The 16,782-nt window shown below is 49.4% G+C and overlaps 1 protein-coding gene across 1 annotated transcript in view; it reads left to right on the forward strand.

Moving 5' to 3' along the window:
• trioa (trio Rho guanine nucleotide exchange factor a) overlaps positions 1 to 16,782 on the forward strand; it is a 117,275-nt gene that overhangs the window by 47,757 nt on the left and 52,736 nt on the right. Inside the window, exons 4-9 of the mRNA XM_062529225.1 lie at positions 2,211 to 2,325; positions 6,823 to 7,015; positions 10,512 to 10,890; positions 10,963 to 11,129; positions 12,858 to 12,980; positions 16,404 to 16,595. Of these exons, the coding sequence (XP_062385209.1) occupies positions 2,211 to 2,325; positions 6,823 to 7,015; positions 10,512 to 10,890; positions 10,963 to 11,129; positions 12,858 to 12,980; positions 16,404 to 16,595 (1,169 nt within the window). The remainder of the gene's footprint in view (positions 1 to 2,210; positions 2,326 to 6,822; positions 7,016 to 10,511; positions 10,891 to 10,962; positions 11,130 to 12,857; positions 12,981 to 16,403; positions 16,596 to 16,782) is intronic.

Consider the following 16,782-nt stretch of genomic DNA (forward strand, 5'->3'; position numbering starts at 1 on the left):
CACCAGTAATGAGCTCCTCCATGATTCACAACCTTGGTTGCTGGGTTTCCATAGCGATGAGTTACTGTCACTCTATGCATCCCTTGTCCACCGTGGCCAGGTAATTGGTGGAGGCCACAAAAGCGCAGCACGGCCCATGGAAACTGTCACCAATGCTGGCTGAACGATGTCATATCCCCTTCCCCTTCCCAGAGCCCCTCCCCTTTTCTCATAGCCATAATTCTTCCTGTGTTTTTTTTTCTTTTTTCTTTTCATCTTTTTTTTCTGTTCTTCTTGCCAGAGGGATAAGGGCTGTGATCCTATTAACTGTGGACTCAATTAGCAAGGTTCAGCACTCTGCAGTTCAGTGGAAAATCCTCCACTGATATTCCCTGCAGAACTGCTCTGCAGTGGCAGGCAACACACACACACACACACACACACACACACACACACACACACACACACACACACACACACACACACACACACACATAGTCACTCACCAGCCATACTACCAGGCATGCTCCCACAAACACAACACCCTTTGTCTTACTCTTTGGTTGCATCATTGCTGGAAATTGGGACAAAAGAGGAAATGTGGGGAATTGAAGACCCAGGCTTTGGTGTTTGATGCTTTGTTGATGTAAATGTTTCTAACAAGGCAAACCCACGATATAAAGTGCCAGACCTGTCTGGTCATACGACTGTCAATTTGAGGTGATGGCATGGAAGCTCTTGCCAGTAGGAGCACTGTTGCAGACATCTGCTCTAAGGTTGTGAATCTGCTCCAGAAGATCGTTAAGGCTTGTGTGTGTGTGTGTCTGTGTGTGTGTCTGTGTGTGTGTCTGTGTGTGTGTCTGTGTGTGTGTGTGTGTGTGTGTGTGTGTGTGTTAAACACACTTAAATGAGCTAACATGAAACGCATGACTCTTACCCTGGCCTGAACACACAAAGCTGCCGCGCAGAAGCACGTGAACTTTCCCAAACATGTTGACACTTGGGAGACACATACTGACACGCTCCAACACACACACACACACACACACACACACACACACACACACTGAAGCCCCTTTCACATTCAGAAACGATACATTAGCGTTTAAGAAATAGCGGGTTCAGGGGATTTCGCAATGTGAAAGGTAGACGTGTTCTGGTCCCGGGGTTGTCTGAAGCCGGTTTCAGAGGCGAGTTATGGGAGGCGTTGCCTAGCAGCACGTCAAACGCAATTTGGGAGTGAACAATGACGTTAAGCATGCCTTGGACCTCGGAGATAAACTGATAAACACAACTGTCATGCTAGTTCTACGTGGTTTAGCTTCCAAATGATGGCGGGCCACTTGTTATGTTATTTGAATGCCAAATGAGGTCCTTTTGTCTGTCGAAGTCATATTTCAGTGTGCTGAGTCCTGAACAACTTCTGCTCTGACAGTTAGCTCGTTGGCTAGTTAGCTATCATTAGGCAAACTTTCTAAAAAGACGTGCTGCTGACAGCAGACGGTTTTGGTAACCTAGCAACAATAAACACTTGACCGAAGTGCTGAGAAAAGGAGGTTCAGGGCACTCTCAGCATAAAAAACGTGATTGTTGGACACACATCTATGGACACAGCAGCTAAAGTTATCCTAGTCTCTTGTGTGTTTCCTGTATTTTAACCTCCTGCCTGGCCAAATACGTCATCAGTCACACACCCCTAATAGCGGGGTTGACCTCTGTTCCTTTCATATTCAACACGGCTCGGCTCTGATACTACCCCCCGAGACGGGTTGGATTGCCGAGGCGGGTTGACTCCCCACCCCGTGTCGTCAATGTGAAAGGAACAGCCTTAACGTTAAATTCGGCTGATTTAGCGTTAAATTCGGTGAATGTGAAAGGGGCTTGAGAGAGAACTTTGATGTGGCACTAAAAATAGGTCAACAACACATAAACAAGCAACACAAATTAAATGCACATAAATAATGATCTAACCTAAAAAAGCAGATTCGGCCTCTTACTGTTTGGGGAAATTCGTTGGGGAAAGCCCGAGTCGATGAGAAACACGGTGGAAAAAAAATAAGATTCGTTGTCAGGGATTCATCAAGACCCCTGATAGATGCTCTGCTATCCCGTCAAGTAATTGGTGGGGCAAGGGCTGACGAGCAGGATGGGGAAAGAGTTTTGTTGTCAGAAAGTGACAACGTAAGTAGCGGAGCTTAACGCATTTGTTCATTTCCCTCTCCGTCCACCAGGGGGCCGAGACAGACGCGGGGGCCCAGTGCTCACGTTCCCCTCACGCACCAACCACGACCGAATACGGCAGGAGGACCTGCGCCGCCTCATTGCCTACCTCGCCGGCATCCCCAGGTGAGTGTGTGTGTGTGTGTGTGTGTGTGTGTGTGTGTTGGATGGAGTGAGTTACAGTACACGGGTGGTTGACAGTTTTGTGTCATATTTACATAAAAATGTACTTGTGTGGAGAGAAGGGGGTGTATTGGCGTGAGAAACCTGTGTTAGTATTTTTGAGTGTACAGTATACAAAGCTCTAATGTAGCAGCTAGTAATAGGCCAACAGTATCATTTCTTAAAAGTGTTTTTTTTCTGGTGGTGGGGGTGGGTTGTGGTTGTGGTTCTTTGGATCATCTGTGACAGCTAGCATGTCTCCAAACTCGCAGAGTTCACAGCAAGTTCCTCTCCCTTACGTAATCGTGCAGTCTGTCTGTTCTTGAGTACAAAAAGGATCTCATATTTAAATATGTTTCCTCGCCCTTCAGTTTACCGAAGCAAACATTAACCCAGATTGCCTGTAATGAAGTGAGCCTGTGTGTGTGTGTGTGTGTGTTTGTGAGGGAGATGAGATTTCCTGCTCACAGCCTCCTAAATCCTCTCCCAGTAAAGCAGGCCGAGCTGTTTTTCCTCCGTCTCGTTTAAACATGGTCTGCTAGCTGCTGAATTATGCATACGCACTCCACACAGTGTCAGGGAACACCATGCAGTGGTAGGAACTGGCTGGACCATATGCCGGTTTCAGCCACAGCTCTGTGTTTTATGCATTTGAATACTGTGTGTGTGTGTGTGTGTGTGTGTTTTGTATGAGTGTTTGTTCGCTAGTAATTACAGAACCCTCCAAGGGATTGGTTGTGTTATACACACAATATATACACACACACACACACACACACTTTCACACACATACTCACACACACATACTCACACACACTCTCACAGATTTGCTGACCTGTGCTGCCTCATATATAACATCAGGGTGGCTGTGGAATTGGTCTCTGAGGTCGATGTCTCTATTTTCCTATTGATTCACTGCACTGAGGAATGAGGGGTGCAGCCCTACGGTATATTTGTATTAGTTTTTTCAGCATGGTAAAACCATTATCGTTAATTGCTAGCGCCCATATGTTAATTTCAGCCAGCCATTAATTATTTCTGAGACTGCAGTGCACAGTCACATGGAAGCACACACACACATTCACACTCGCATAAAAACACACAGGCAGCCAGGCATACACACACACACACACACACACACACACACACTAACTCCCTTAGCGGGTTAACTGTTTACATTTCCTGCCGAAATGACTTACTATTTAAACCCCCAGTACCTGTCAGACAGGGGAGTCGCTGGTGTTTTTAGTCCGCGCACACACCGCACCACACCGCGCCGCGCCGCGCTCTCTCCTGTGTTGAGGGTTTTCGGCTCTCACGTGTCCGGCTCAACACAGCGCCAGGTGCGCCGTACTCTGCCCCCGTTCGCTCCAGCAGCTCGCCAGCTGAGCGGGAGAGAGAGCGTAGCCCACCTGACCTGCCTCTCTGGTCGTCGCGGAGGCGGAACCCATATGTGCGGAGTTTGCAGGCGCTGCCGTGCAGCGATTGTATCATAAACAATGAGGTCGTAAACAACATCTCCCATCCCCCCGCTCTCTCGCTCTCCCTCTCTCTCGGCCTCTGGCTCGCTTATGCACAGAGGTGTCGTTATGTGTGTGCAGTTGCCCTTGGGGTGGGGGGATGAGTTGGTGGCTGTACCTGTGATGTGTTAAATGAGGGGTTATATTCGCCTCCCTGGCTTCTATCTGTAATGCCAGGTGTTGAGTGTGCCTCCTCGTCTTGGAGGCTGTAAAATGGAACTCCATGTGTGCAGTATTCTGACTGCGGTTTTGAGAGTTCCGTGTTACCATACCGCTAATGAATATGCAAAACCTATTGATGTCAAGATGGCTAATTAGCGAGCGCGCACGTTGTTGTGCATTTTGTTCTCAAATGAATGCAAGGGAATATTGGCAAGCAATCTGTCTACTTAAACTCGGAAGAACAATCGACCAAAGCGACTCAACACCGCAGTTCCACCATTCCAGTTGTGGCCAAGCATTACGACAATAGTGCTAGCTATTAGTCTATCCAAGTTGCGCTGGCTGATTTTATTCTTCGAGTTTATCAACACCAGCGCCCTACTCTCAAATGCATTACAGCGCAGGAGAGTATTTACTGACTGGTGGTTGGTCTGGAAGGCTGGACCTTCCTATATCAGACACAGTGACACTACCCTTTGAATTTTTGGGCTGTGGCTTTTTTTTGGTCCGTGCAGTGCAACACCAGCTGTAGCCCTGCCTGCCTGCGAGCGCTTCGGAGGATTGTGATTGTTGGCAGTGCCTGCAGTGGCAGCCGGGGGGGGTGGGGGTGGGGTGGTGGACTGTGGGGAGAGTGAGGTAGGGGGGGGGGGGGGGGGTTGCTAGTTAGCAGGCTGGTGGGGCTCGACGAAGCCTGTTTTTTGGTGGCGAGGGAGCGAGCCAGCGATCGAAACCAGCGAGCGAGTGAGGCGGGCGGGTGATTCCTGCAGCGGTGCCTTCAGGCGGGTATGTAGGTTAGAGCGCCCCCTGGGGCCGATGGCTAGCCTGCCTCCCGAGAGCCCAGAGTTGACACCTGGCATGCTCAGAGAGAGAGAAAGAGAGATGGATAGGTGGAGAGGGAGAAGGGAGGGAGGGAGGGAGGTGTGCTGGATTGCAGAGCGGGATTGCAGTGAGAGAACGAGAGAGGAAGAGGAAGGGATTTGATAAAGTGAGAGGAAGAGAGAGAGAGAGAGAGAAACATGGGCAGCGTGGGCTTGCTTGACAGGGAAGGGGAAAGAAAAAAAAAAGCTGCAGCAGTTTAACTCCTGCCAACAGCCCTTTCTCCTTTCCTCTTTTCTTTTCATCCCTCTCTCCCAGCATGGTCCTCTGTGCACCCACACACCAGAGAGAGAGAGAGAGAGAGAGAGAAAGAAAGAGAGACTCCTAGAGCGAATGGTGTGAGAACAAGCGAGAGAGAAAGTGTGTGTGTGTGTGTGTGTGTGTGTAAGCGAGAAAAGACCAAGGGAGAGCGAGCATGTGTGTGTGTGTGTGTGTAAGCGAGCGAGGGAGCGTTAGCAGCAGCAGCAGCAGCAGCGAGAGGAGGGGTGAGGGAACGAGTGAGCGAGCGTGAGAGTGAGAGGAAGAGAGCTGTAGAAAAACAGAGTGTCGCAGTAACAGAGGCAGGCAGTATCGGTGAGTACGGTGTGTTTTGTGTGTGCATGTGAGTGTTATTGTTATTTCTCTATTTCCTGGGCAGGGTGTGTGTATGTGTGTGTTGTATTGTGCGTGGGTGTGTAGGGAGCTTCACAGCTCCCCTCAGTCAACGCAGGCAGGCAGGCAGGCAAGGGAACACACTGATGAAAAGAGGAAACATTTTCTCTCTCTTTCTCTCTCTTTCTCTCTGTCTCTGTGTGTCTGCCTTTTGTTCACAGTTACACACAAGAGATTCTTACAGCATCTGGTGTAACTGTAGTTACATTATACGGGAAGGCAGTACAATTAATAATTTATTATGATTTGCTACATTTACACAATGCTTACATTACATTCATTCATTTCAAAGATTCTGTTATCTGAAGTGTCTGCATCAGTGTGTTTCCAGTGTAGAATTGACCGAAAGACTGAATCCGAGATCGAATCCGAAGGGTGGAATTCTGTCAGTTTGGAATTCCAGAGAGACGTGCAGTAAACACTAGCGGGGAAGGCAGAGTAAACAGTGTGGGAGTTTTCCTGCTCTGGAAACACCCAGCCATCAGCTGTAGGTATGGTCTACAGAGGGAGGGAGAGAGGGAGAGAGGGAGAGAGGGAGGGAGGGAGAGCGTGCTTTGATGGGGCTGTGCTCACGTGAGAGAGAGAGAGAGGGAGATAGAGGGGGAGAGACAGAGAGCACAGAGGATCAAATTGATTTGGAACAGTTTGGAATGGATTTGGAGCCCGCTCTGCCCCCCCCCCCCCCTCTCTCTTCCTCGTCTCCCTCCTCTTCATCATCAGCAGATAGGCAGCAGGCGTCGCCGTGCGGCTCTCCCAGCGCCAACATGGGGGCTAGCGGCGTGATGCAATGCAAAAGCGGATCAGATCTCTCTTAATCCTCTCTTTTTTTTCCCCTCCTCTCTCTCTCTCTCTCCCGCTCCCTCTCTCTTTCTCGCTGACTCGCACTACATCTCTCTCTCTCTCCCCCCCTCCTATCTATCTCTGTCACTCATTTCTCTCTAATTCTCTCTCTCTCTCTCTCTCTCTCTCTCTCGCCCGCTCTTCTCTGCTCTGCTCTCATCTCATCTCTCTGCGCTCTTGTGCTCATCATCTCTCTCTATCTCTCTCTCTCCATCTGCACCCATCATCCTCTCTCTCTCCCTCCATCTCTCTCTCTCTCCCCTGTCATCTCATCCTCTCTCTCTCTCCCCTCCCCATCCCCTCCCATCCCTTCCTCCTTCTCTTTCCCATTTTTCCCCCCCCTGTCATTTCTCTCTCTTCCCCCCCTCCTCCATCGTCCTCTCCTCTCTCTCCCTCTCTCTCTGCACTCCAGCGAGGATGTGTGTAAACATGGCTTCACGGTCATCGTGGACATGCGCGGCTCCAAGTGGGACTCCATCAAGCCGCTGCTGAAGATCCTGCAGGAGTCCTTCCCCAGCTGCATACACGTCGCCCTCATCATCAAGCCCGACAACTTCTGGCAGAAGCAGAGGACCAATTTCGGCAGCTCCAAGTTCGAGTTTGAGGTGAGCAGATTCGGTTCGGTTTGGTTTGGTTTGGTTTCGTCTGGGATGCGGGATTGCGGGATTTTGTCTTTTGTGTTTTTGGATGTTTTCGATGGATTTGACAATGCGTAGGGGGATCTCATTTCAGTATGGTTATACTAAAAAAAAGAATAATAAAATTGAGGTATAGCTGGGATTTTGATTAAAAGTATAATCTGTGTTGCATGTGAAATCAGAAAGGATGGTTTGTATATTTGATGGTGATTGACAAGTTAATTGTAACACAGTTCAAGCTGATCAGGGTTTTTCCTGTAGCATTGGTAGCTTGTGTAATTTGCTGAACTACTCTGGTTTTAAAGGGTTTGCTTGTGTACGGGATTGTTCACACTACTTACACTTAATAGGCTTATATACTGTATGTACCAGTGTCCTGGTTACCTGTCTGTCCTGGTTTCTTGTTAGTAGTAGCCATTTTAAAGAAAACTAAACACAACAGTGCTGCTTAGTGTTTCTGTGCAAGCGTTTGTGTTTGTGTGTCCTTGCAGGGTTATGGTGGATTGTCTCCTACTGCGTAGGGGGACTGTGTGGGTGTTGGTGTTATGGAGGGTGGGCGGTCAGTCGACAAGAGTCGACCGTGATGAAAGAGCAGCTCTGAAGAGCTCTTCTTTGTGTGTGTGTGTATGTGTGTGTGTGTGTGTGAGAACATGTACGTGCGTGCGTGGTGAGTCCATGGTGGAAACAGCGACGGTGTTTGTGTGAACTGCTGCCGGTTTTTGTTTGTGTGCATCCGCACGCAGACCAAAGCAGTGTCTGTGTTCACCTCTGTATACTTTTCCGTTTGCCACGGACGGACTGTGAGTGTGCGAGTGATAAGCGGACTAATGACCCGTGTTATTGTGTTTGAGTCGCGTACAGGAATTTGGCCAGAGGGTCCACATCCCTGAGGAATGAGTGAAGGGGTGGGGCGGCGGGCGGGTGTGTGGGGGGGTTGCAGGGAATGGGCTCGACATTCCTGCATAGTCGGAATAGCTGCCGGCGGATCACATCCGGAAACACTGGGGAACTCCCATGGTTCCTTGCGCACCTCTTGCATTTCAGACGTCCTGTGACAAGCGAATCTGAAACTGGCAGAAAAGAGCCCTTTTTTATTTTTGTCACATACTGTACCCTCCCCCGCAAATGATTCTTAGAATTCAGAAGGATGTTTTGAGCACCGCTCCTGTATTCATATTTGCTGTTTGTTTACTTTTGTCGTGCCCAAGGTGTTTTATCGTGCCCAAGCTATAAGAAACGATATTAAAAGGAAAGCAGCTTAGAGTCTGCTTGCAGAAAAGATGAACTTTTCCTAAGAAGCAAGAAAGCAAATGTGTACATAGTGGGAGTGACTTTTGTTCTTCTCTTCACCACCGTGTGTTAATATTGATGCTTAAAACAACCTTGGGAATAGGCTAAAGAAAATTGAATCTTGCCAGAACAAATTCAGAATATATTCTGTACAACATTTTCTCTCCTTTTGTCTGGCTGAGTCATAGGCTATCCTTGAGACCCAGTGTAGGGAGAGAGGTGGTGAAAAGCCTTTCACCTTGATTCCTCCACAGAAGAGCCATGTTGGCCCTGATGTGCCTCTCCACCAGGCCTATTCTCACCACATACAAAACCCGCAGTTTTAAAATTTACATTCATTGGAGCTTTATCACTCCGATCCCTCTGTGACGACGACGTTCTTTGTCCGTGCGGTACGTGTGTGTTCTGTTTATTGCGACCGCTTGTGTCGTGGGGGGTGAAATGTGGCGATATGGCATCATAACATTCATTAACGTGGTGTCACACAGGTGTCGGAACAAGCTCGGTAGCCTAGACGACGCGCTATACTCTAGGACGCGATGATGCTGGCACAGGTATTTGTTAATTCCAGTGTTGGCTGCTGTTGTTTTTTGTCTGCCAGCCTAATAATTGAGGCTCACCTCTCTCTATCGTGTGTGTTCCCTGACCCACCTGCCCTTCCCTGTTTTGTCTGCGCCGTCTGTGCCGGTCACAACGCCGACAGCGAGGGATTGGTGTGAACACAGGTGCAATGGAGGTGAGGCTGCAGAGAGCGCCGGCTTACGCGGACGGCGACCCCATTCCACTTGTTTTAATCAGGTTGCCATGACTACCGTGGCCAAGGCCCCCTCTCTCTTTCGGGTCCTGAAATGGCGAGAAAACAATCCTCTGTCCATTTTTTAACACGGATTCCTCGCCATTTGTGACCATGCCTTAGTTCCCATGTAACGCTCAGTTCAGTCGTTGGCGTTCTTGAAGGCGGACTCTTGTCAGAAAATCCGACTGCGCAAGACACAAATCAGTGCCTTGTTCTTCAACAGACTCACAAAGTTGAAGTGCTGCCATTTAATTGGACATTTACGCGGCCCTAAATTGGTTTCTACTATCAGATTCCTCTGCCGTAAATGTAATGGCTGTGTGTGTGTGTGTGTGTGTGTGTGTGTGTGTGTGTGTGTGTGTGTGTGTGTGTGTGTGTGTGGCGAGCACAGCAGCTCTGCTGGTCCAGTCTCCTGGAGTGGAGTTAACCTGCAGCAGCCCCGTGCGCGTCAGAGCTCATTTAGACTGACGGGGCCGGGCTGTGTTAAAACTCGGCCGCCAGTGGGGCAGCTGGTCATTAAGTGGAGGCTGAAGCGGCTCTTCCTCTCTGGTCCCCCGGGGGTCGCTCGGACAGGAAGAGAGGCGGCGTACGACGAGCCCCTTGCTGGTGCCACGAGCATCGATTAACCATCTTCTCATTTTTTTCCCCCTCCTCCTCTCTCTCTCTCTCTCTCTCTCTGTCTCTCTCTCTCTCGCAATCTCTCTCTCTTTTTCTGCTCTTTTTTCCTTTCTCCTTCTGTCTCTTCTCTCTCCCCTGCCATCTGCTCATTGCCTCTTCCCTTCCACTACTCTAATCCCTTCCTCGCCTTACTCTTTCCCCTCCATCTGGATCTCTCCACATCCTTCACTTTTTTATTGTCTCATTCTCCTACCTTCTCAATCCATCCACCATCCAATCCACCCTTACCCACAACCTCCTCTCTCCATCTCCCCCTCCTTCCATCTATCCATCCATCCATCCTTTTCCATAACCTCTCTCATCTCATACATTCTCCATCCATCCCTCCATTCATCCACCATCCATCCATCCGTCCAATCCATCTATCCATCTTTCTCCACATCCTTCACTTATTTCTGTTGTCTCTCATCTCCTACATTCTCCATCCATTCATCCATCCATCCATCCATCCATCCATCCATCCATCCATCCATTCATCCATCCATCTATCTATCTATCTATCTCTCTATCCATCCTTCTCCACATCCTCCTCTTTCTCCATCTCCCCTCCTTCCATCTATCCATCCTTTTCCATAACCTCGCTCATCTCATCCATCCATCCATCCATCTATCTATCTATCCATCTATCTATCCATCCATCCTTCTCCACCACCTCCTCTTCTCTCCATCTCCTCCCTCCCTCCCTGTCCTGCCCCCCAGACCACCATGGTGTCCCTGGAGGGCCTGTCCAAGGTGGTGGACCCGTCGCAGCTGACGGCCGACTTCGAGGGCAGCCTGGACTACAACCACGAGGAGTGGATCGAGATCCGCGTGGCCTTCGAGGACTTCACGGGCAACGCGCGCCACCTGCTGGCCAAGCTGGAGGAGATGCAGGAGACGGTGACGCGCAAGGACTTCCCCGCCGACCTGGAGGGCGCCCGGCGCCTCATCGAGGAGCACGCCGCGCTCAAGAAGAAGGTGATGAAGGCGCCCGTGGAGGAGGTGGACGCCGAGGGCCAGCGGCTGCTGCAGCGCATCCAGAGCGGCGACGGCAGCTACGCCCAGCGCACCGTGCCCGCCTCCGCCGGACAGGGCATGGGCGGAGGAGGAGGTGGAGGAGGAGGTGGTGGTGGAGGTGGAGGAGGAGGAGGAGGAGGAGGGAGCGGTCAAGGCGGCGGCCACTCGAACGCGGACACTCAGGGGCTGGTGCCGCGGGTGTCGGCGCTGCTGGACAAGCTGCACAGCACGCGGCAGCACCTGCACCAGGCCTGGCACGTGCGCAAGCTGCAGCTGGACCAGTGCTTCCAGCTGCGCCTCTTCGAGCAGGACGCCGAGAAGGTGGGTGCAGTGGTGTGTGTGTGTGTGTGTGTGTGTGTGTGTGTGTGTGTGTGTGGACCAGTGCTTCCAGCTGCGCCTCTTCGAGCAGGACGCCGAGAAGGTGGGTGCAGTGGTGTGTGTGTGTGTGTGTGTGTGTGTGTGTGTGTGTGTGTGTGTGGACCAGTGCTTCCAGCTGCGCCTGTTCAAGTAGGACACCGAGAAGGTGGTGCAGTGGAGATGCTCAGGTTTGGGTGTGGGTGTGTGTTTCCGTTTCCATGGTGTGTGTGTGTGCGGGCGTGTATAAATAAGTGTGCATAAATATTCCTTTGCATGATTGCAGTTGAAAGGTGACTGAAAATGTGGGTTAAGCTGCTTTAGCATGGTGTGTGTGTGTGTGTGTGTTCCTTTGCCTCATGCCTCATGCCCATACCAGTTTGTGTTAATACATCTACTAATTTAAGTGTTCGCAATATAATCCATCTGTAATTGTGTTAAAGTATTCCTTTGTGTTTGCTAACAAGTGTGTGTCTGTCCGGATGTCTGTCTGTCAAGAGGTGAGGTGGTGTTTTGTGTTTTGATTTGAGAGAGAGAGAGAGTGTGTGTGTGTGTGTGTGTGTGGGTGTGGTGTTTGTAGAGATATATATGTATGCTTGCTCCTGCAGTTCTGTCACAGAGAGCAATGATGTCTTCATGTCTGCTGCGTGGGAGGATGGGTGTTTATTCCCAGCAGAGATTAGACAAGAATTTAGTGTGATTGTGTGTGTGTGTGTGTGTGTGTGTGTGTGTGTGTGTGTGTGTGTGTGTGCGCATGTGCATGTGCATGTTTGCTTGCATCTTTGCGGCTGTGCCTGTGTGTGCATTTTCTTAAGAGAGAGTCAGTGTGTGCCTCTGTGTTTGTTTGTGTGTGTGTTTAAGTGCGCGTGTGTGTGTGTGTGCGTGTGTGCATTTGAGTGTGTTGGTGTGCATTTGTGTGTGTTTGTGTGTGCGTAAGTGCCTGTGTGTGTTTTGGTCTCTCTCTCTCTCTCTCTCTCTCTCTCTCTGTGTCTGTCAGTCAGTCAGTCAGTCATTCAAATGGGGGATTTATATGAAATCTGGTGACGGGCTGAGTTCTGATAATGACCGTGCCCTGGCTAGCGGCGTTGATTGCTCCTTGCCAGCGAGCACAAGCGTGGCGGAGTGATCCACACACATACACACGCGCGGCTGCCGTCATGGCAGCCACATTTGCATGTTGCTAGGACACCAGCAGTGGTGCCCGCCTTGGGAGAATCAGGTCATTCTTCAGCAGTGTTCTATTTTTACCAGTATTATATCTTATCTTCTCCTGTGTATCCATTCACATACGCACACACACACACACACACACACACACACACAAACACACACAGAACAAACACACACACTCATTATGTGTGTCATTTACTCACACATACTTAGATATGCATGCACATATATTTACTGTATACAGACACACTCATTTACTCTCACACAGACATACACTGCACATGCCCAATTAGGCATAGTTTCTACGCACTCCCTGGAGATCATGTACACACACACACACACACACACGCACACACACACACTCACAGACGCTCCGTAATTGCCACTGAGTCCCCATGTAACGTGCGCAGTAGCCTCCAGCAGGTTGTCCCATATTTCTATCTATATCTATATCTATAGCGATATCGATATCTATATTTACGTCTCTGACTCTGTGCTGCTGCTGCTGCTCTTTTTGCGCTGCAGATGTTTGACTGGATCATGCACAACAAGGGCCTGTTCCTGGCGGGCTACACCGAGATCGGCAACAACCACGCCCACGCCATGGAGCTCCAGACGCAGCACAACCACTTCGCCATGAACTGCATGGTAAGACACACACACACACACACACACACACACACACACACACACACACATTCACATTATACTCACACACATTCACATTACACTCACGCACACACACTTGTGCATTATATCACTTACTCACACGTTGCATTGTAAGATGTAGAACATCTGCTTGGTCAAAACCGGTACAGTAAGACATTATGTTTATATGTGCTTAGAAACAAGCTCAAAATCATGTCTTAATCCTGAAATGGTCCACATCTATGCATCATAATGCAATTTTAAATGTATGCATTAAAATGCAATTTCACATGTAGATCATATACAGTAATGCTGTCTTGCTGGATTTAGACTGACACCCATCCTCAATACATTACTGCCCTCACACTAAAGTAGTTTCAATGTCTCTCAGTCGCTTCTACGCTCATCACAGCCTGACGTACACACTGCACCATCAACATGCTTCATTATTCATTGCACTTCTCCAGCTTGTTAAAGCTTGCTGCTTTGGGGGAGCAGCTCTAAACTTGGGTGTCTTGGCAAGCTTCAATCACTGTGGTGTCCCCACGGTACACTATGCCCCAAGACCCAGGAGTGTGGCTCTGCCCTGGGTAAAAGGGGTACGATTATGAGGGCCTGTAGCCTAGCTGCCGTCACCCAGGGGGTATCCAAAGGGGAAGCCCCTCCACATCAAACAAGTAGTAGCTTAATAGTAGCAGTAGCTTAGATAGTAGTAGTAGCTTAGAAGTAGTAGCAAAGATCCTTGAAGATCCTTGAAGATTTTCAACGGTCTCTGGTAGTAGTAACAGCCTAGTAGTAGACTACTAGTAGCCTAGTAGTAGTAACAGCTTAGTAGTAGCCTAGTAGTAGCAGTAGCAGCGTACATTCACACAGGCACTCTCTCATAGAGGGTGTGCTGAGCAGTTCTGGGCAACATACAAACTGTCCTTCTCTCTGCATCTCTCTGTTGGTTTTGGTCTTCCATTTAATCCTTCACACAGTCCCTCTCTCTCTCTAATTCCCCCTCCTTCAAAGCGTTACCCACTCACATATCTTCGGTCTTTATTTATAGCTTATTTTTGATGTCTTCTGTTGTGTCTGTTTATTCCTTTGCCGTGCCATTTGCTGAAAGCACCATCATCAAAGGCAGGGAAACGATTCATTTAAATTACCCGCTTTTGCTAACGAGCTATTTTGAGGCATTGTTAGTAGGAGTTAAAAAAAAAAACCTGCTTGGTTTCTGTGTCGATAAACAACGGTATCACCAACAACAAAGACATCTTTTATTTATTTCGTCTAATTAAAGTTATTCACTTGATTCATAGACCAATCATCGTCCACCCCTCCAACCCCCCACTTCTATTTTTGTGGTTGAAAGGGAAATACCATTGAGATGTTGTGGGTGGGATTCTTGGCATCTCCCTTGAGAACGCGTTTGGCTGTTGCCGTTAACAACATGGTACCGAGCAGTGTTTCTGTCGGCGCCGTCTCTCTTTCTGTAGGTCAGAAGTAGTCCACTATCCAGGACGGAGTCCAAATGGCGTTAGCTTTAGCTGCCACGAAACCCCTGCCAACCTTCCGGATCTTTCCTTAAAGCCTTCTTGTCCCAATCCGTTCACGTGCTTGTGTAGAGTAAGAGGATAGACTGCATATATGTCAATTTTGTGTTGTGTTTGTGTTCCGTTTAACCCTTTGGTGCCTTGGTTGAAAATCGGACGTTTTTCTTGAAGATGAGCTTATCAGATATCTAGTCAGCTGTCCAGTGAATCCAGTGGGTGAAAGAAAGGCCAATGAGACATTTCTGTTTGTGTCCGTGTCAGTTGTATCGTTCATAGTTGTTGAAAGGTTGACTTGATTAAAAGTCGTCTGTATGTTACGATCACAAAGGAAAGAGTTAAGAGTGCTCGTCAGGGCTGTCTGTCCAACATCCATTGCCAATAAGGCCTGAACTAGTTCACTAATCTTAGATTGCTAAGTAGAGTTGGCATACAAATGACTTTTTCTATTCTGAGCCACTTTGTCATCACGCACACTGAAAGCCCACAGGTGCTGTTCAGTCACCAGACACACTTCATTTTTGGTGAGCAACACTTGTATCCTGGATGATAAATTCCCTAAATTCACCAGAAGCACTGCACACAGCTGGCTTAAAGGTGTGTGTGTGTCTGTGTGTCTGTGTGTCTGTGTGTGTGTGTGTGTGTTGCCGAGTATGGTGGATGTTCATGTTCTTCTTAAGTGTCTCATTACAACACCGTTCTCTATTGATTGGTTCCTGTTGGCTATTGACTTCAAGGGGGGTGGGAAGGCTTGAAATTTGACAAAGAGAAAACGAGTGTGCGAGCGGGATGGAGGAAGAGATAGAGTGAGTAAATGAGTCCGAGCGAGCGAGTGATAGAGAGGGAACGCCGGAGGGAGGGGAGGAGTTGGCTTATCTCCCTCCGCACACCAGCTGTGCCGGTTTATCCCCCTCTCAGTCAGGGGCGGCGAGAGAAGAGAGGCGATCGGCTCGCCGAGCTGTCGCTGCGCTTTGCGGCTCGTGGCCGGGTAAATCCGCCACGGGCTCCTGCCGCCCACACACACACACACACACACACACACACACACACATGCGTAAAGCCCTGGCTGAGAGACCACACACACACACACACACACACACACACACACACACACACACACCTTATCTTATGAGTCACTCGGGCATCACATCTCTTCCATATCACATGGAACCTGTCATGTATGAGTCACATCATCAGAGCATCATGCAAAAGTCACATCAGCAGAATGCCATGCGACAGCCAACAGCCACATCTCAAGAATCAGATGCCACCTGTCAAACAAGGGTCGTGTCATCAGAATATCACACTGTAGGAGAGTCACAGCAGCACAGCCACACACATATCGCATATATACGGTCAATTGGTCATGTTTTAGAGTATCAAGCCTTCTCTACTTTGAATCACTGTGATCCCCGTTAAGATCTGTATTGTCCGATAAACAATCTCCCCTCTTCTCTCTCCCAATGTACAGAATGTGTACGTGATTCTCCCATTATTAAGATCTACAGTGTCTGATTAACACACATCTCCCCTCCTCTCTCTCTCAATGTACAGAATGTGTACGTGATTCCCCCATTATTAAGATCTACAGTGTCAGATTAACACACATCTCCCCCCCCTCCTCTCTCTCAATGTACAGAATGTGTACGTGATCCCCCCCCTTCCCCATTATTAAGATCTGCAGTGTCAGATTAACACACATCTCCCCTCCTCTCTCTCTCTCTCTCTCTCTCTCTCTCTCTCTCTCTCTCTCTCTCTCTCTCTCTCTCTCTCTCTCTCTCCCCCCCTAATGTACAGAATGTGTACGTGATTCTCCCATTATTAAGATCTACAGTGTCTGATTAACACACATCTCCCCTCCTCTCTTCCCCCCCCCCCTAATGTACAGAATGTGTACGTGAACATCAACCGCATCATGTCGGTGGGCAACCGGCTGCTGGAGTCGGGCCACTACGCCTCGCAGCAGATCAAGCAGATCTCGGGCCAGCTGGAGCAGGAGTGGAAGGCCTTCGCCGCCGCGCTGGACGAGCGCAGCACCCTGCTCGAGATGTCCGCCTCCTTCCACCAGAAGTGTGACCAGGTCAGTGGGGGCGCGGGGGCGTAGGGGGGGCGGCCAGGCGATGGAGCTCCTGAGGCGGGGTGGAGGGGATGGAGTGAGGAGGAGGAGGAGGAGGTGGTGGAGGTGGGGATGGAGGTGGAGGGGATGGAGTGAGGAGGAGGAGGTGGTGGAGTGAGGAGGAGGTGGATGAGGAGGGGATGGAGGAGGA

Source organism: Sardina pilchardus, chromosome 24 (assembly GCF_963854185.1).
Source record: "Sardina pilchardus chromosome 24, fSarPil1.1, whole genome shotgun sequence".
NCBI classification, from domain to species: Eukaryota; Metazoa; Chordata; class Actinopteri; order Clupeiformes; family Clupeidae; genus Sardina; species Sardina pilchardus.